The sequence below is a fragment of the Penicillium paradoxum genome, assembly GCF_028828445.1.
Source record: "Penicillium paradoxum strain IBT 22861 chromosome Unknown utg000002l_segment0_segment0, whole genome shotgun sequence".
NCBI classification, from domain to species: domain Eukaryota; kingdom Fungi; phylum Ascomycota; class Eurotiomycetes; order Eurotiales; family Aspergillaceae; genus Penicillium; species Penicillium paradoxum.
The window spans coordinates 3,314,114-3,334,041 of record NW_026643180.1 but is presented as its reverse complement, the minus strand read 5'-3'; the positions used below and the strand labels follow the sequence as shown (position 1 = coordinate 3,334,041).

Sequence of the window (19,928 nt, the reverse complement as noted above, 5' to 3'; positions counted from 1 at the left end):
GAACTGTATACGCTACTCACCAGGACATTCAAGTTGGAGGACACCAGAAACAGGGATTTACGTAAAGCAAAGGGTTGACAAGCTTGTCCCCGAGTCACTCTGAGATATGAAGGCTGCCGTACCATTGATAGGACAGTCCAAGGTAATATGCAAGCTGACACTTCTCCTTTTCCTGACCGTCGGAATGCAGTGTCAACAGCCAATCCTGTCACAGGGAATAGCGTGGCATGATGAATGCACGTCAGGATCTGTGCAGATCGTCCTATGGATATGTGCAACTTATTAGGCCGAATCCTGCATCTAGGACTCCTGTTCACTCCTCTCGAACATTGCTGAATGTAAAATATATACTCGAGTCTTTTGATATATCACTTGTGATGATGGATCCCGTAATTCCTCCAGCGGACACCATTGCCCAACTTCCCGTGTTGGATGCGGGAAAGCTCCTCCAGGGTGACGAAGTAGAGGTCCAGAACCTACTTCACGCCTGCAAGACACATGGGTTCTTCTTATTGAACCTAGAGACGGACGAAACGTCGTATATGGTGAAAGCCTGGAACGATGTTCTTGCGTTCATGGACCAATATTTCAACCAACCGACCGAGGTGAAGTTGAAGGATGAGCGCCATAGTGATATCCATGGGTTTGTATTAGAGAAACTGGACGAAAGGGGTTATTTTTGCTGACAGTAGGCAGCTACGAGCCGTGCGGTACGTCCACTGGTGCCACTGATGAGCGCCTGGACCATTATGAGAGTTTGAAGGTCTTGATATTCACTCCATACAAGATGTAAGCTGACATCACGCAGATCTCATTCATGGAGTGCATGTCGCGAAGTGAAAATCTGGCCCCGGCTTTGAAGGAGAACATTGAATTGTTCGAGACCTTCGTTGCAGGCGCTCATCACCTGGCGATGACTCTACTCAAGTGCCTCACTCGCGCTCTCGGTGACCAAATCCCCGCCCCGTTGGAATCAGTCCATGACCCCTCTCAGCCGACAACAAGCACAATGTCAATGTTCCGGTATCCCCGTCAGACCGAGGAAGAGGCAGCCAAAGGCATCGGACACAACAAACATACCGACATCGGCACGTTTACATTCCTTCTTTGCCAGCAATGGGGGCTGCAGGTTCTCTCACCGGTAGAGAAGAAATGGCTTTATGTGCCCCCCAGGGAGAACCATGCTATCATTAACGTGGGCGATTCGTTACGGTTCTTGACAGGAAATCAACTCTTTTCAGCTGTGCACCGTGTCCTGCCCTTCACTGATCGCCAACTGGAGCACCGGCATTCCATTGCCTTCTTTCTCCGTCCAGCCGACAACACCATCTACCGTGATTCGAAGGGCCGGTTGGTTACTGCCCGTAGCTGGCACGATGAGAAATTCGATCACTTCCGGGCATCTCACGCTGAGCAGTCTGCAGACAGTATCCTGACCGGTGGAATGGAGCGGTCGGACCAAATCATCGTTGCCACTTCGGCGTGAGATGGAATGAGGTTGAGTATCTGTCCTGAAGATACTTCGTTTGAGTTGTAAAGAGATGGGGATTGATCGAGAAAGCGTGGGAGAGAGACAAAGCCCGATATGAGAATCATTGTTAGTCTATCCTTGGGTCTGGCCTCGCTCTACCAGATACGAAAAATCAAGTCATATCCTAGCGGTGCTTTGATGCTTGCTCGCTTGCTGTAAATGTAATTTTGTATGTTTACAGACAAAGGTGTCATATTTTTCAATGTCACCTTGCGTGCATCTTTTATGCGTGTATGAAAGTAGGCTAACTGTTGGGTTCGCTGTATCTCAGGAAGAGCCGGCAATGTTGAGAAAACTAACATTATCACTCGAGATGTAAACGAGTCCAAAGGGACTTTGGGAAAGCGGCAATTTTCAAAAGTTATCAATAGCGTATCCTAAAAAGACAAACAATGAAAAAAGAACAGGATTCCTAGCAACAATCTTGGAAGGAGTAAAGAAGAGAGGGCCTGGCGAGGTTCGGAGAGGGCCCACCTCTCACCTGACCAATCACAACCCTTTTGATTCCAACCCTAAAACTATGTAACAAACAGAACAAACGTCGTGCCAACTGACACCTCACTTCTCCAAACTGGCATCAACCAGCTTTTTCAGAAAAGGGCATCCCATCGCAATCTTTTCACATAACACATTAATGGGATCATTGCTCAAAATATCAAACACAGACACACTGGAACGCGCCTCATGGAAGACCCAGTTGCGAATCTCCACGGCAACAAGGGAATCAACTCCATACTCGTGCAGGGGCTTGTGGAGGCTTATATAGTCCACCGGGACTAATAGAAGTTTCGAGATCTTCTCGATGAAAGCTGTGCCAATGATTCCGTGGGCTTCTTCGAGAACCTTCGCTTGTTCTAGCTGAATATACAGGCTTTGAACCTCCTTGTTGCTGTTGCTGCCAGCACCAACAAGTCCCGTGCGGTTGATGTCCACATTGCGCAAATGGGAGAACCGAGCATCACGGAAGTAATATGGAAACTCTCCACCACGCTGTTCTTGAATCACACCTCCGGTACCAAGACCAGTCGTAAATTGGACTGGCGCGTCACTATTGGATGAGGGCTTGGCACTAGTGATGGCTCCTCGCAGGATCTGCAGGAACTCCTGTTCGGGGATCCCAACCAATCCTAATCGCTCGGCATTTTTCAGGGCTTTCGCATTTTCAGCCACGTATCCGACATCTAGGATCACTCCAAGGTCGATTGTTGACGCGGCCAGCCCCAGACCCCGGCGATAGGCGGCCAGCGCACCCTGGTAGGTGTTTCCAGCCGCATAATTGCCCTGGCCGCGACTGCCGATAATACCAGCAGAGGAGGATAACATAGTAAAGAAATCCAAATCGCGAGGCAGAAGCTCATGCAGGTTCCATGAACCTTGAACCTTGGGACGGACAGCAGCATGGAATTTCTCGGCAGTCATATTTCCAAACAGTGTGTCTTGTAAGACCATTGCGCCCTGAATGACACCGCGGATTGGAGGCATGTTTTGGCTGCAGATTCCAAGGACCGTTTCAAGTGCTGCTTTGTCACCTACATCGCAGGCGTAGATAGCTACCTTTGCACCGGCATCCCTCAGCTGATTCTCGAGCTCTTGTGCTTTTGGACTCTGGATTCCAGATCGAGAAATGAATGCAAGGTTCTTTGCGCCGTTTGCAACCATCCAGTGTGCGATGCTTCGTCCCAAGCCACCAAGACCACCAACCAGGAGATATGTGGCATCAGGGCTGATGTGAATGGGGAATTGACTCTTCGGGTCGGCCTGTATCTCTGGTTAGCATCCTATGAGCGACAGTAAAGTCCTGACATACCTTCACGATGCTATCCTCCGTGGGCCGAAGCACCAGCTTTCCAACGTGAGATCCCACTTGCATGACCCGGAAGGCTTTCTCAACTTCAGAGTAATCGTACACTGTCACCGGGTGGATCTCTTTGATAACATCCATGCGTAATAGGACTGCCATCTCAGCCAGGATTCTTGCAGTGGTCTGCCGGTCGATTTCCATAATCATGGCGACATCGACCGAGGCGAAGGTGATATTCCCTTTGAAAGGAGCCATCTCTAGCTTGCTGTTTCCCAGAATATCGGTCTTTCCTAATTCAATAAACCGGCCATACATGGAGAGGCACTGGAATGACAGCTGGAGGGCCTCTCCTGCTAAGCTGTTAAGGACGATGTCGACGCCGCGATTGTCCGTCATGCGTTTGACGCCCTTCGCAAAATTGAGGTCCCGGCTGTTGAAGATATGATCCTCAGGAATACCGTATAGATCCATCATGGCCTGTTTCTTCTGGTCCGAACCGACTGTGATGAATATCTCAGCATCGAGTGTCTTGGCCAAAATGATTGCTGACTGCCCAACACCACCGGAGCCTGCATGAATGAGGATCTTCTCGCCTCGGCGCATACGTGCAACCTCAAATAGCGAGTAGTATGCAGTCATGTAAGTCAGGGGCAAGGAAGCGGCAGTTTCGTAGCTCATCCCCTCCGGAATTAGCTGGAAGAGCGACTCGTGGCATCGCACCCTTGACCTATAAGCACCTAGCAAGGTGGTCCACACTCGATCACCAGGTTTGAAGTTTGTCACTTTTTGGCCGATCCTTCTTACTTGCCCGCTGCATTCCAAACCGAGAGGACCGGGAACTTTGCCCATAGCGACCATGACGTCTCTGAAGTTGACACCAGCCGCCTTGACTTCAACCTCCACTTCATCATCGGGAAGTGGCTGGCTAATCTCCTCGTCTTCGGTGAACTGCAAAGAATCAAGAAGACCGCGCGTCTTGACCTCCAATTTCAGGGCGCTCTTTGACTGTGTGAAGGGAATGATGGCTGGCCGAGTACTAGAATGAGAAACGACCATGGTATTCACTGGCTTGATCTCTTCGAGTCTGCTGATCAATATAGATCCATCCCTTTCCACAAACTCGTAATCTCGAGAGTGATGGCTGGATGCTTGCGACGTAGATTGAAATTGCAAGGTGTTAGCGATCCACTCCGCAGCTGATTCTGAATTGGAACTCAAGTCAAGCGTCGAAATGTGAGAATTGGGCTGTTCAGCGCGGATAGTTCTTGCGAGCCCAACAATCATGTTCGCTTCAGGTACATGGGTATTGATGGCGGCGCCCTTAGTGACCCAAACGACCTCTTTGGAAGTCAGAAGCAGCCGTTGGATCGAGTCGAACGCCTCGCTAGAGATATTGGCAAGAATGGGATTGTCGTACTCTAGCATGACAATACAGGTGTATCCTGTCAGGTCTGAGGGTAACTCGCCCAGGGAACATGGAGAGACTTGATGGCCTCCCTGACCCATTGTGTGCCCTAAATTGATGATGATATCGTCAAGCGTCGTGCTTCTCTTTTCAGGCTGAACGATCAATGTTTCCGATCCTGAGTGTGAGATCACTGAGGTGCTATCCTCGGCGGTAGAGACGATGAGACTGAACAGCTCGTCTTCCTGGTAGTAGGTATAGTCAGCGAGGCTGACCTCAACGCCTTTGAACCCTTGTCGACGGAGCAGTATATCCCATTCCTGAGCTTTCAGGGTCGGGCCATCATGTCTGCCATCATCCTCTCCCAGCCACCAGCCTGGCAGGATGCCCATTATCATTGGGAGAAACATCAGCTGTTGTGTGATCTCAATCATCACAAGCTTCCCGCCTGGCTTAAGAAGTTTTCGAACGTGGGCCATTGTAGTGTCCATGGTCTTGGTAGCATGGAGGACATTTGCAGCAACAATCACGTCATACGAATGCGGTTGGAACGCTTGATCTTCTGGATCGTTCTCGATGTTAAGCTTTTGATACGAGAGATATTCGTCCCAGTCGTCGAACTTGGCTTTCGCCTTTCCGAAGAAACCAGACGAAATGTCTGTGAATGTGTACGACTGGAATCTTGCTGGACGATCCCCATGTCCACCAAGGATCTCGAGGACTGGCAAGGTGGCGCCGCCTGTGCCTGCACCAATTTCGAGGAAGCTCATATTGGGATATTTGTGCACGAGTCGATCAAGGTATGCCGACAATTGATGATAGACTCTGTCGAGCCCCAATCCCTTGGCATAGTATTCGTGGAGTAGGTTATCCTGCAATAGCACCTCCAACGGCTCCACGCGCCCTTCAAGAACGGATTCCAGGTTGTCACCGACCTGGCACATAATGCTACCATCAATACTTTGGTCTCGTGTATTTTCGATCAGCCTTTGCTCGGAATACTGATCCAAAGGCGCAACCTGGTCCCCGAAAGTCTCAACCTGCTTCCTCATCCACTGAACAAACAGCTTGTGGTGAGTTGCCAGATTTTCCGTGCCAGACTGCTCGATTATTCCCAGGCATCGTTTCATCTGGACAAGAGCTGTCTGCTCCAACTCCCTGATCATGGTGTGCTTTTTGGCTCCCGAGTCTAGCCCGTCCATGAATAGTCGAGCAGCCTGTTCCTGCTTGATGAAGTCAATGTCTTCTTTCCACTTCGACTGGAACACGACTTTCCTCTCGTGGGAATTGGATCCGTCGAGCGAGTCATTTTCGGAAACCGCGGCCAATCGCTTCAATTCCAGGCCTTTAATTACTAACTGGACGCTGTCCCAGTCCGAGTCGGAGACAACGACAGTCGCCCCAAATCCACTATCATCTTCTTGCGTGACAATCGATTGGCCGGTGAGAAGCGTCCCGGGAGAATTCTTGATATCAGCCGCAATGTACAAACTCTGCAGGGAGACCGGAACATGCGCATCCATCGATGCACCTGCTCCGACCCGAGAGGGTAAAACCATGTGGAAAATGTTGTCGAGGGTGATCGGGTGGATAGTATGCTTGAGTTCAAACTCATGTGGCATCTGCGTTTGTGTCTCTGGAATGTGCAGCTGACAGACACTTTGACCCTGGCTATATTGGATACTAGACATGTTGCGGAATCCCGGGCCAAACTGCATGCCCATCTGGTTCAGACGATCGTAGAAATCGTCAACGGGGATGGTCGATGAACAGGACTGAGAGGATCGCAGGTACTGCTCCTGATGGAGTCGAAGCTGTGTCTCGTCTTCCCTTTGCTGATCGAAGCCCGCCTTGTTGGGTCGGTAGTGAGTAATAATCAAGCCCCGCGCGTGATCTTGCCAGCCTTGTTTGGATTGATAGGAATATATGACGAATTCCTCCCAGTTCGCGCCCTTTGTTTGGCCGTTCGCCATATACGGTCGCAGATGAAGCATTGTTTCCACGCCTTCTTCATCTTCCGGTACCTGTAGGGCTCGGTTGATCTGCACGTCTCGAAGCTCGAATCCTTTCACCACCTTAGACGTATCGGCGAGCTGAGAGGCAGCCTCGATGGCCATCACGAGGAACCCCGCACCGGGATAGATGATTCGGGACTGCACGACGTGCTCACGGATCCACGGGCTGTCCGAAACTCGCAAATAGTTCCTCCATCGGGGCTCCAGCGTGTTGTGGTCTGCCGTGGGCGCACCGAGGAGATGGTGACGACCGTGTGCCCGGTGACGATAATCATGGCTCAGGCGAGACTCATACCAGAACCGGTGCAAATGCATCCACGGATACGAAGGGAGGTCTGTGAGGACTTTGAGAGAATGTCTCTCCAATTGATCTAGCCGGTTCGCCCGCAGGATGTCCACGGCCACGCCCCGGAGGAACAAACCACCAGCTGCCCCAAGGAGGGTTGACAACGCACTTTTGCCACGAGCCAGAACGTTAAAGTACGGGACTTCAAGCTTCTCAGCGTCTAGGATCTGTTTCAGAGGCCCCTTGAGCGTCGAATGGGGTCCAACCTCGAGTAGGACGTCCACTGCAGCCCGTCCGCCTCTTCGAACCTTCTTTCCTGAAGGACGAACTAGGCCCTGAACAGCGGCAGTGAATCTGACGGGGGAGACCATGTTCCTGACCCAATAGTCTGGGGAGAGTTCCTCCGCTGTGATCTCTGAAGCTGTCACGGACGAGAACATGCGCACCGGAGTGTCTTGCTTCAGACTGAGATGCTGAACGTCGCCAAGACACTCCCGATACTCCTCTGCAATGATCTCCATTTGGGGCGAGTGGTAAGCATGCTCAACTTTGAGTCGGCGGGAGAAAACGTCCTTCTCGGCCAAGATGTACTCGAGAGCCTCAAAGTCATCACGGTCTCCCGAGAGAGTGATTGATGAAGGACTGTTGATACACGCAACAACTACTCGCAAACTTGGATTCTGCTCTAGGATCTCCTGGGCTTCCTGCTCAGATAGGTTGGCAGCCATCATGGCTCCTGCCGAGCGAGCCTTTGTCTGGTTGATCTTTTCGCAGAGACGTCCTCGATGATATGCGATCTTCCATGCATCTTCACACGATATGGCGCCAATGGCATAGGCGGCCGCGATTTCGCCACTGGAATGGCCCACTACTGCACTTGGACGCACTTGCAGATGGGCCAGAAGCTCAACCAAGGCGACCTGAATGGCGGTACAGATTGGCTGGCTGAAAGCTGATTGATTGATCTTGGAACAATCCGAATTCCGAACGAGCTCCTCTACCTTGGATCAGTAAATTTTCATTTCGCTGGGAAATAGAGCTCACCTATCAAGTCCCATTCACAGCCCAGGGATTTCAGACACGCTCCGGCGGATTCGAGAGAAGTGCGGAATTTATCAAAGACCAGCAGCTCCCGGCCCATCATGGCCCATTGCGCACCTTGCCCACTGAAAACAAACCCAATCGATCGAATCGACGCCGACTTGACCGGGCGTGCTATTGCCTGCAGGGCCTCGTTTAGCTCAGTGACAGAAGAGGCCACCACAAAGCTCTTCCACATGAGCTTACTTCGCCTATCACTTAGGGTATAAGATAGGCTGTCTAGAAGCTCCGTGTTCAACTCTGTCTCTTCTTTCTTAGACAGGGATTGTTGCAGAGATTGAGCAATAGACGCACAGCCCTGCTCATGGTGAGACGAAAGGACAAACAGTCGCGAGGGATCAGACAAGAAAGGTTGTGAACCGGATTCGTTTGTGTTATCCGAGCCTGATTCTGAGATAACGTCCCGCAGTGGCTCATCATCACTCGCCGAAAGTTGGTCGCTGATTCCACACGCTCCCAGATTCTGATCTTGGAGGTAATGAGAAGCATCGTCCAAGATCACATGAGCATTGGCGCCCCCAAAGCCGAAGGAGTTTACACTGATACGTCTGAGACCGTCATGAGGCCATGGGGTGAGCTTACTGGCTACCTATATCACATCGGAATTAGTTGTGTGTACCACGGACTTATCATGTCTGTCATACCTGTAACCCCTGTTCCTCAAGACGCGTTTTCGGGTTCGGAGTCTCGAACCCTGCGGTCGCCGGAATCAAGCCCTTCTCGAGAATCAAGATTGCCTTGACGATGGCTGCGAGACCACTGGCCCCTTCGAGGTGACCAATGTTACTCTTGATGCTGCCAATGAACAGGGGATCTCCAGATGATTTTGTCACCCCGATGGTATTCCCAATGGCGCCGGTTTCGATGGGATCTCCCGCTTGGGTGCCGGTTCCATGAGCCTCAAAATACCCAGTCTGGCTCATACCGAGACCGGCGCTTCGGTAGGCAGAGCGGATCAGCTCCTCTTGAGCCTTCTGGCTTGGAAGGGCAATTCCTGGTGTTTTACCGTCATGGTTGGTCGCCGTGCCTCGAATGATGGCCCGCACTGGGTCACCATCCCGCAGCGCAGCATCCAATGGCTTGAGAATCAGCGAGGCGACTCCCTCTCCGCGGCCGTATCCGTTGGCCTTATCATCAAATGAGTGGCACTTGCCATCGGGTCCGAGGAACCCCGGTCCGGCTAAGATGACGAAGAAGTCTGGGTTTAGAATGATCGCGCTTCCTCCGACTATGGCCTATATTGACATCAGTATGTAGGCTACGTATCATTGAGGAAATACTGACCGACGTGGCCTCTCCAGATCTTAAGCTCTGACAGGCCATATGGAAAGCTACCAAACTCGAGGAGCAAGCCGTGTCAAGCATCACGCTTGGCCCTTTGAGATCAAAAAACCACGAGAGTCGATTGGCAAGCAGCGAGGAAATACTGCCTGTGCTGTGGTACCTCGTGCTGAACTCCATATCTTTGTGCAGGTTGTCTCCATAATCATTTGACAAGGTACCGACAAAGCACGCTGTCTTGCTACCCACGACGTCTTCCAACTTTATTCCAGCTATAAATCGTCAACTAACCGTCACTTGACACAAAACCCCAAAGACCATACTAACGCACCATTCTCATACGCTTCGTAGGTTGCCTCCAGCAGCATTCTCTGCTGGGGATCCATCGCTTTCGCTTCATTTGCAGAGATTGAGAAGAACGGGGCGTCAAAAGTTGCAATATCCTCGTCCAGAAAATGGGCACCGCGGACATAGAACTAAGCCGTGCCAGACCTCTTAGTGACCCACATAGGACAGAGATGCTATCTCAACTGGTGGCACTTACCGTTCCTTTTCTTCCATTATCAGGATGATAGAACGCATCGGCGTTCATACGGCTTTTGGGAATTTCCGACCATGCACTCCGACCGTTCGCGAGCATGTCCCATAGGGCTTCATCGGAATTGGCTCCACCAGGGAACCTGTAGCTCAACCCAACAACCGCGATGGGCATGGGCTGCTCGGTAGCTGTCATAAAAGGCATGATGATAGGATGTAAAGCGGCCCCTAACTCAATTAGATCTTAGGCCAGTGTTTCAATTCCCTCTCTTGTAGTCTATGGTTTTGGTTGTCGTGAATCGGCTAAGTATGAGCTTTCACACTCAAGGTCAATGATCATAACACTACTATCTACAGCTATGGAGCTTGTCAATCATGAGATACAAGTATGTTATTGCAATATTACCATGGATACTTTCCAAATGTTAGCGCTTACCATTCTTGTTCATATTCATACATTGCTCATCTGTCTAACTCAAACGGTTCGAGGACTTAGCAGAGAGGTCCGAGCTAAGAGATCCTGCGATAAGCTCCGAATATTTGTTGGTGTTTCAAATGCTTATCCCGGATGTCAGCCGATATAATCCCAATTGATGCATACCGATACTGACAGGGTTGCTGACTTGCTGACTTGCTGACTTAACTTGGAACCTTGCATTCGGAATTCATTGCTATCATGTTTCTTTTCATGTATCCTGCGGTAAATTGTCCATAAATCATGGCTCAATTAATACCTCAAGCATGAAGGAAGCGATAAACGAAGCCTGGATGCTCATCCTTTTCAATTGCAACCATACTACATGGGCAAGAAATATATCGAAAGGAATCTCTGAGCCCGACGTCTGTACAATGTGTTAGACATTACTTCTCCATAAGCCCTAAAAATGCATATGATCCCTATTTTCTGGTACATATAGCTGCGTCATCTACAGACTTTTGCTCGGGCGGTTTTAGCGTGGGTGTGGACCCCCGAGTATACAGCTACAGCTTGAGGGAACCAATGTCGACATATATTCATTAGCCTGATAGAGCTTAGCTGTTAACATAGAATTGCTGAATTTGTGGGAACGCTTGTTAGATACATATGGCGTACTAGAGAAGAGGTGTGATATTCATGATAAATGATCTGGGTTTCGTCAGTATTCAACGCGACCTGAAGATTAGGTTGGTCGGCCGTGTTCAACTGAGGACATTGTCAGCTAGAAATATGAAGCTAGACCTAGAATGGGGGAATTGACTGGTACTACTTTGCCCGGCACACCATATGTCACTGGTCAAGTCGTTTAGGGAAATTTCCAAGAAGGCGGCTGACTTGCATTCTGACCATCAGCGTGCATGTCAAGCATGGGCCTCACTATGTCCCCCAATTACTAAGGGTTTCCTAATTTCCTAATGAACGACCTATTGATAATACCAAAGCTGATATGGACTAGCTCAGGCAGAGTCTGACACCACAAGGCCGGTGCAATAGCAATTGACGTTACTGGCCAAATGTAGGCCAATAAACGATATGGAGCCCTTTCTTGATTGCTCCTTCAGGAATAACGGGAACTGGAAAGTTTACACTCGACACTACTCCGCCCCGCCAGGATCAACTTAACAGCATCGTGAGGTTCTGAGGTCAGTTCAACCTGTACTATCAGCTAGTTGTCTAGTGCAAGTGACTCGGCACAAAGTGATATCCAAGCGCCAGATAGTGGCGATTGAAGACGCCCTCATTCTTACTCGCGATACCTAGATGTACAGGGCGCTGTGACGTTGATTATACATCCAAGATGCGAATTCTCTGTCTTCATGGAATGGGAACCAATTCCCAGGTGAGTGAGGGCAAGCCCATGATCGAGTTCACGGGACGATGTTAATGTTTTCTATTTGATAGATATTCGAAGCCCAAACAGGTGTGCTCCTTACCTTGCCAACACGTTCTGAAACTAGAAGAGCTGGAACTGACAAACTCTCTTGTCCCAGCCCTTCTGAGAGCCTCGGTCATTGCCGAGCTGAATACAGAATGCGAATTTGTTTTTGTCGATGGCGAGATTGAGACTGAGCCTCGGAACGGTAACGGCTCCTATCCCTCTAGTCCTTAGTCTCGCGTACTATGCAGAAACTCAATTGAGCCGTTTGTTAATGTTTTCCCGCAGGAGTGGAGAAGTATTACGATGGTCCCTTTCTCTCCTACTACGACTGGGACTCGGCAACAAGCCTCCGCAACGCCTATCAGCTTATCGACGAGCTCATCGACGAACAGGGACCTTTTGATGGCATCATGGGATTTTCCCAGGGTGGATCCCTAGCCACCTCCTTCCTGCTGTATCACATGGCAACGTGTCCTTCCGAGCCGGTCGAGCTGCTCTTTCGTTTCGCTATCATCATCTGCAGTGGGAATCCTTTCGACGCCCGCGGGCCTAAGACCCGGCGATACCATCCCAATGAAGACATGCGGCGTATTCCCATTCCCACCGCCCACATTGTAGGCCGCAAAGACGATGAGCACCCACGCCAGCTGTTGTTACATCGTTTATGCGACAATCGCCGAGCCACAGTTTATGACCATGGAGGTGGCCATGAGATCCCACGGCATCCTTCAGCGGTGAAGGGGATGAGCGACGCAATTTGCCGTGCAATTGACCAGGCATATCTTTTGTGAGCAGTGGAGATCTGGAGCGCCGGTGGCAAAGATACAGGTACGCACAGGGGTATGATACATACCGTACGGTGTGTAAATATGTGTGCGGAGAAAGAGGGGGCATTTACCCCCAACATGTTAATATTGAAATAAAGCTACATAGATCGTGGCATGTGAGATGGAAGTCATTTTGGTCACTCCCGCGCTGTTTGGTCCCGCGGGACGATCCCGCCCCGTCCCATGGGATTTGGCACAGTCTAAATCAAGCTTTCCGAGTACAAGGGGTTATCCCAGTATGCCAACTCCCGCCCTGTCCATGGCAGTTTCTTTTCCATCCCAAAGCAAGCTCAAAAATACATACAACACGGCTTCGTTTGAAAGCTCGGATGTTGTAGAGTCCCTAAAAATCCGTCTCACCCGACGGACGCCGTGATTAAACGCGTGCCCCGCCGGCGCTACACACTAGGGCCATCCAGACAATCAATTTTAGCCTAACCGACGGACCCAATTCTCTGGAACGATGCCGAAGGATCGAATCTGATCGACAGCCCCTCATACCCGCTATCCGCCGGGCGAAACTATGTACACTCCCCGTCCAGTTGTGGCTGGAGGGCTTGAGGCCAGGATTGTGCTTTTTCCCCCTATTCCAGCACATGCCGAGACCTCAACAAAGACATGGCAGATGCAAGAGATGCGCAAAGAAGCCAGGAAGCCTTGGTGTGAGCCACTCAAATTAGTGTCAGGGAAAGTTATTAACCGGACAGAATACGCCTATGTTGACGGAAACAACACAGAGCTGGTATATGCCCTGGTAGTATGAAGGCTTTGGAGAACCTTTTGAGCATCATCCACCAGATCACGATAATTCGTCACTACACCCGCTAATTGTAATAAGGCGGTTGAGAGTTTTTTTCTGGTGCTGAAGTGTACTAGCGACTGCATTGGGCCCAAGAGAGCAAGGCGCGATAATGCGAGATGAATTTGCATGATACAGGCTCCTGTTTTTCATTTTGAGTGAAGAAGATGCTAGACCCGAGCACTAATCAATCTAGAGCCAATCTACAATGGTTTGGCTTTTGGATGTCTCAATCCCATTTCCCGGTCAGGGTCTCCCCAAACATTTGCGGTTTGTCACCTTCCAATTATAGCCTAGCGTTCCCCATAAATGGTTGGTGGCTATAGGATGCGCTACCTTACGGTCTACGGAGTATATTGTAGACGGTTAGCTCCGAAACATGGGAAAATTGATGATTAGCTAGCTCGCTAATTCCCAGCGTTTTCTCTAGACTTGGTTGGTCACGAGTTTAGAATATATCTATCAGGTTAAATCCACTTATGGCGCTGAACTGAAAAGCATTATCTCGGCGTTTGTAGCTTGCATAGAGCATGGAAATATACTCCTTCCAATACATGTACTCGGTAGTGCAATATATTGATTTCCAAAAATCTCAAGATAAAATTTCCCTCACTTGTATGTTTATCATAAATAATAGGTGAAGATATTAGCGCAAATAAGGAGCCAACACCTAACCCAGCGCCAATACTCCTTGTTTACATGCCTCAATTCATATGAACGTCTCCAGACCTGATCTTGCCCATCTCGCCCACTCTGGCTAGCTGGTCCTGCAGCGCCAGCAGCATATGGTCTAAATCCGAGTCAGGTCGAATGACATCAAGACAGCAGCCATAGTCGTACAACTCAATCACTTTGTTCATAGCGCGTACCAGTCTCCTTTGGAGATCCTCGGAGGCTGAGGCGCGCTCATCTGGCGAGGCCAAGCCCGCACGCATGCCATGGCGGAAGGCACGGCGGATACGGTCGATGTGGGCCTTGTCGCGGGCCGTGATGGTTGGCGGCAGCGGATGACGGGCAGGGTGGGCCTGAGATGGATTAGTGGGCATATCTTTGGATAGATATCAATAAAGAAAGGGGAGCAATACAGAAAGACTACCCAAACGATTCCCGCGTGTTCCTTCGATATTGCCGTCGTAATCATCCGAGTCACTGCTTGAACTGTCTAATTCGTGACTACGACCAAGCTCGGAGCGTCTGGCCGGGTAAAATGGTCGAGTGATACCTAATTGGCCTCCCTGAGGCTCGTCTCTAGATCTGTCTGCGAGATTTGCCATTCCATGAGGTATATGACTGCTCATCTTCTGTAGGTCAGGCCCCAACTGCATTTGTGACATCTGTAACATCGATATCGGGTCGCCATCAATGGGATTCAGAGGCATGGTGCCCAGCCCGGCATTTGCTGGGGGTACTGACTGTGCATACCACTGTCGTAGCATTGTCTCGACATCGGGTAAGGCGGGTGGTGGGAAATAGTTTGTTGGCGTGTGGAAGAGAGGCCGGGACGGATCTGCAGAAGGGGTGCTGTGCGCCTGCGGATGAGGGGATGGCGCCGCTTTGGGAAAGTCGGACATTGACTGACTGGCCGCGAACTGGTCTGTAGGAATGGATTGGACCGTCGATACTACAGGAGATGCTGAGGAGGTGGTGACCTTCTTCAGTTCCTTGATCCTACGCCCTGTGATATCGCATGATCAGAATTGGGCCACGTAGACAATGAGAATTGTGAGGAGACATACGGTGTCTTCTTTGAGCAACCCGGTTTTGAATGCGTCTCCGCTGCTCCACGTCGCTAATACATGCCCACTCCTCATTGGGTATATTAGTTGCATTGAGTGATGGGATATCCTCCATGGCTCCGCAGATATGTTAAGAAAGTAGGGACATAGCAACGTTTAATATAAGTGCTATCCACATGGTTGTCAAGTGAAGTGGACTCTTAAGCGCAGCCACCCTCGCTCCTAAGTAGAGAGAGCAGTACTTTGTGAGCTAGAGAACCCCGCATATGAAATGCGGCAAAATCTCACAGGTAACTGAAAGGAGATTGGAGGCGTGAAAAAATATTAAAATACAATCATATACATAGTGCGTCGGTCGTCCGCGACAATCAGTCAACCGATCTAGGTCATACTAACCACGGTAATACTGTGGTAACAATACCATTGCTCAACGGCGCAAGCTACTTCCCTAGGTACATATGCAGGTGGCTAGGTTCTGTGGTAGTGCAATGGCATCAAAGGCTAGTTCGGCAGAGCAACGGCACCCGGCCATATTCTATCCTTGCACATGAGGACTGCCCACGTGTTTAGGACTGATTGTCCCCAATAGGATACCCTGTGACCCAGATAGATATGAGAGAACAATGGGTTCCAATCAAGAACCAAGTCGTACTTCAGATTGAATCTTGACCGGGAGACAGTCTAACCCAAGTAGGGAAATGGTGATAACGCTTTTTACGAAATTACCAAATTTAACAGTTAGTTGTACTTATCCCTGAGGAATGGCAACAAAGCATTGTTGCGCCAAAAATCAGCAGGATGAGAAATGGGATGGCGAGCCACCCAAATGATTTAGTTACATTACTTATTTTGACTTTGAGAAGGATCGTAGCGAGTCGTAAATATGCATACTAATTGGGAGTGATACAAACCGTTCTACACCTGTGCACAGACACTAAGTCTGAAACAAAGCGAATAAACCCTTCAGCACTTGCTCTTTAGGCAAGGCCGGGTACATCGTCGCTGTCCATTACACCGATGGAATTTACCGTTATCAAATAACATCCAGATACTCAACTAGTCTGTTTAGCACATGATCTTTATCCTCATCAAAATCAAGAAAGAACAATGACATTCTTTCCGCTGGCACACTAATCCTAAGCGGCGCGTATCCTAAGGCACTAAGCCTCTTGCAATATTTATGTTCCTGTTCAAGGGATAAGCTTGCAGGGATTATTGGTCATAGGAGAGTAACAGCAGCATGAAATTTTGATTGACTGATCCCGGCCATGGGGAACAGCCATGCTGACAAAGTATTGTCGCTATTGGTCAGTTTATCGTCTTCGGTAAGATGACCAGGCAGATCATTAAGAAGCTGCCCCACCCTGATCCCCGCCACTATACCTATTGTGCAGCTGGTTGAGATAGATATAGAATATAGGAGCCTTCTAAGGCTGGGATTTTGGAGGCTTTTTACTCCGTACAAAATACCTAGATAGTTAAGACTTAGGTATCTCCAAAGGGTTCAGAGGTCTAATTTGGAGTAAGGTTATGTATCTCAGTACCACCGGGGCCGGGCCGCAACCTTAAGTTTTCTGATTTCGCCTGGGCATCGGTGAAATGCGGTTTTGGGCGATAAAATTCAACCCAGTGAGCACATAGTGTATAATGGAATATTTCCAGCCCAACATTTATGGGTGGTGGCACTCTCCACAGGGATGGTTCAATAATAGCAAAATCACGTCTATGGGGTTAACAAGGCGCCTAGACCGGGTAAACTATAGTCCAGTTTTCCACACAGAAAGAGGTCAACCCTTTCCATCTCGCAGCCAGGCGAATTATTAGAGACGAAGATTCAATGTCAGGCAGAATGACTGTGTGAATTATTCGCTTAATCATTCCGATGGATTTTTGCTGGAGAACACAACAGAATATCTTTAGGGGACGAAAGATTACCAGACACAACAAAAGGCGATATATTCATTCGGTGCTAGAAGGATACAACTCACGAGCGGGCTTGGACATACAGTCACGGTATCTAAAAAGACCTTTCCAGTACAAGACTGGAAGATCATGAGTTATAAAAGCTGGCGGAGGAAGTCCGATGTGATGACAGCAACCCTCGAAGGTCTGCCTGTGTACGGGTACCTTTGTTTTGTCGTGCGTCGGAAATATGGTCCACCAAATGTCTTAATGGGCAACAATTGAGTTATCCTCTCTCTCTTCGGATTCTGACACTTGCACATGTGTGGGCAACTTGATACACGAAATCGTGATAGCCACGACGACCCCCATTCCCCCAGCCACAACAAACGGGAGGCCCAGCCACCGCTCATCGCTCTGATTTAGTCCCACCCGAAACAGAGTGGCCAGCAGCGGCCCTGATAGGAGCAGTCCGAACGTCTCGATGACGGTGATCATCGTGTATATGCGTCCAGTGAATTGAGGAGGCACCAAAGAGGTGACGAGCGAGCGGATGATATTGCCGTAGCCCCGCCCAAAGGTTGAGACAACAAAGCCCATCGTGACCATGGCCACTGTCGGCGCCCATGCCACGAGAAAAAATCCCACAGACAGGATTACAATGCTGCCCCGGGCGAGGACCATATCCTTGCGCGTGTCTGACAGGCCCAACTTCTGTTCTAGCAGCCGGGAGACCGCCGGTAACAGAATCAGATATGTGATGATAGTGGCGACCGACTTGATGGAGATAACGAATCCGGCGCGCGCGAGGCTCAAGCCATATCGCTCCGAGATGTACTGAAGATTGAGGCTCTGGGTCGGCTCTTCGACGGCGTTGATGAAGAAGGTCAGGATGAGCACGATGACTCTGAAGTCTTGGCGCAGAATCGTGGTTGCGCGGTGCCAAAGAGACGTGATATGCACCCGAAATTCGGCGACCGACTTAATTTCCATTAGATTTTGTACGCTTGTCTCGCTCCCTGTGGTTGCGGATCCGATCTCTGCCGCGTTCCTGACAGCTCTATGTGGTGGTGCAGTCTCTTTCAGAAGGCATGCAATCAGGAATGCCATGAAGGCACAGATATATCCTAATTGGATAGGTAGCCACGGCCCGTGAGTCTCCATTAAGCCCGACGCGATGGGGGTTGCCGTGATTTGAGCGATGTATTGGCCAGTCATGAGTTGGAAGAAGGCGGTGGCTCTGTTCATGTTAGTTATGCCCTCCAACTGACAACATCACAGGTGTATTACCTGTCATTCTCTGGCATTATATCTGCGATCATGGTCAAGATCATTGAGAACAGCACTGGCACGCCGCCGCCCAGGACGGTGAAGATGGGTGCTAGCCAGACAAGACGCAAAGGAAATATCTTCTGCAATCCGCAGACGGCGAGCGTGAAAGCCATCGACAGTAATATTCCAATTATACTCATCAACACAACAGGCTTGCGACCCCATCGATCGGCCAGCAAGCCGTAGGGAATGGCTAGTGCGACACCTATAACCAATGTCTTAGCGAGCATACCTTTTTGCAGATCGAGGCCAAATGATCAAAAGCTGAGTGGACTCGCCAGCAACACTAAGCTTCAACATACCAGGAATGGCCGTAAACAGCGCTTCATATCCCCGGATAAAGGCGACTTCGCCTTGCACCGGTGCAATCTTGCACAGTCTCTCCGGTACACTCCCGTCGGGACCAATTCGGCTGGGATCCTGGGATTCATAGTATTGGTAGCAGGCAATGCTTTCATAGAGTCTTGTCTGAGGTATTGTTACCAGAGAAATGCCAAAATCGCCGGTAGTCAGGAATAAGATGCAAAGTACGAAGACGGAGAATCGCTGACGTGCGGATCTCGCCGCCTTGCCTCCGGAGCGCGCATTGTCTACACTGTTTGACGCGATTGATTCTGAGCGATGATGCAATAGAGCATCAGTCTCGCGTGCCTCTCGAATACTAGATGGCGATTCGGAGTGAACGGCCATGATCATGAGAGGTGGAGGCGGCAATCCCCTGCTGATGCTGGTTAATAAACGGATTGGATACCTCAAGGTGTGTTTCACCGTACAGTACGTCTTGTTAGCGAGCTGTGGCGTGATGAAATGGTCTTTTCACCCAATCTATGTACGGAGTAGAATGGGTGTTTCGATCGCACAAAAGAACTGAATGATGAATCGTATCTTGCGCTGATGACACCTAATGGCATCGTCGTTTAGTCTTAGCTTAGCAGTTAGCACCTGAAGGAATTGACACTAGTGATCCCAAAAATCTATTTTCAAAAAACGTGCAAGGAATGCTCGCTGTATCCAGCGCTGTATACCGTACTTTACGCCATACGAGTTCTTTCTCCAATAACATACTTCTGCACACGCTGACTTGCTGCCCCCGTAATCCCGCTAGTAGGCTCTAGGGCTATTATGCGTTGGCTTTCCCCCTTTCGCGGTGTGGAATGCGCCACGCCCATGGATTCATCGTAAGTGTACTCCGTACTGCGTCTTCAAATATGAAGATACTTACTCCCTACTAATACGGAATAGTATCCTCCGCTATTGTAGAAGGCACATGAGTGTGCCCCTTTTAGCTCATGGAATACCACTTACTCCGTAGATCGTATACAGTAAATGCTCATCCTTAGAGTACTCGTCCATTCACCTGATTTGTTATGTTCGAGATATCGATGCGGAGTGTGCCTGCTCACATTTCCTTGGGATTAGAGGCGAAAGGAATCATCACCAGACTGGGAATTTGTACAGCGCGGAGATAAAATCCGCTTAGCCCCGCGAATGTGATCCCGCCCCCTTTTCTTTTTGGAGA

General features: G+C 49.8%; 5 protein-coding genes across 5 annotated transcripts; 2 read left to right on the top strand and 3 right to left on the bottom strand.

The window, feature by feature from the left end:
* Positions 1 to 380: 380 nt before the first annotated feature.
* Positions 381 to 1,486, top strand: N7457_001184 (2OG-Fe(II) oxygenase family oxidoreductase; the record flags this gene model as incomplete). The annotated part of the gene is made up of 3 exons (XM_057172230.1): positions 381 to 643; positions 697 to 763; positions 809 to 1,486. 3 exons carry the CDS (start codon positions 381 to 383, stop codon positions 1,484 to 1,486), a joined length of 1,008 nt encoding a protein of 335 aa, XP_057036133.1.
* Positions 1,487 to 2,089: 603 nt separating this feature from the next.
* Positions 2,090 to 10,162, bottom strand: N7457_001183 (type I polyketide synthase; the record flags this gene model as incomplete). The annotated part of the gene is made up of 7 exons (XM_057172229.1): positions 2,090 to 3,289; positions 3,339 to 8,035; positions 8,083 to 8,728; positions 8,784 to 9,374; positions 9,424 to 9,692; positions 9,752 to 9,896; positions 9,965 to 10,162. The coding sequence occupies 7 exons, from the start codon at positions 10,160 to 10,162 to the stop codon at positions 2,090 to 2,092; spliced, it is 7,746 nt and encodes a 2,581-aa protein (XP_057036132.1).
* A 1,570-nt stretch (positions 10,163 to 11,732) lies between these two features.
* Positions 11,733 to 12,604, top strand: N7457_001182 (DUF341 domain protein; the record flags this gene model as incomplete). Its single annotated transcript, XM_057172228.1, has 4 exons — positions 11,733 to 11,774; positions 11,837 to 11,855; positions 11,926 to 12,015; positions 12,099 to 12,604. The coding sequence occupies 4 exons, from the start codon at positions 11,733 to 11,735 to the stop codon at positions 12,602 to 12,604; spliced, it is 657 nt and encodes a 218-aa protein (XP_057036131.1).
* Positions 12,605 to 14,143: 1,539 nt separating this feature from the next.
* N7457_001181 (uncharacterized protein) lies at positions 14,144 to 15,290 on the bottom strand (the record flags this gene model as incomplete). The annotated part of the gene is made up of 3 exons (XM_057172227.1): positions 14,144 to 14,464; positions 14,525 to 15,114; positions 15,176 to 15,290. 3 exons carry the CDS (start codon positions 15,288 to 15,290, stop codon positions 14,144 to 14,146), a joined length of 1,026 nt encoding a protein of 341 aa, XP_057036130.1.
* A 2,054-nt stretch (positions 15,291 to 17,344) lies between these two features.
* Positions 17,345 to 19,099, bottom strand: N7457_001180 (MFS transporter; the record flags this gene model as incomplete). The annotated part of the gene is made up of 3 exons (XM_057172226.1): positions 17,345 to 18,317; positions 18,368 to 18,614; positions 18,712 to 19,099. 3 exons carry the CDS (start codon positions 19,097 to 19,099, stop codon positions 17,345 to 17,347), a joined length of 1,608 nt encoding a protein of 535 aa, XP_057036129.1.
* Between the last annotated feature and the right edge of the window lie 829 nt (positions 19,100 to 19,928).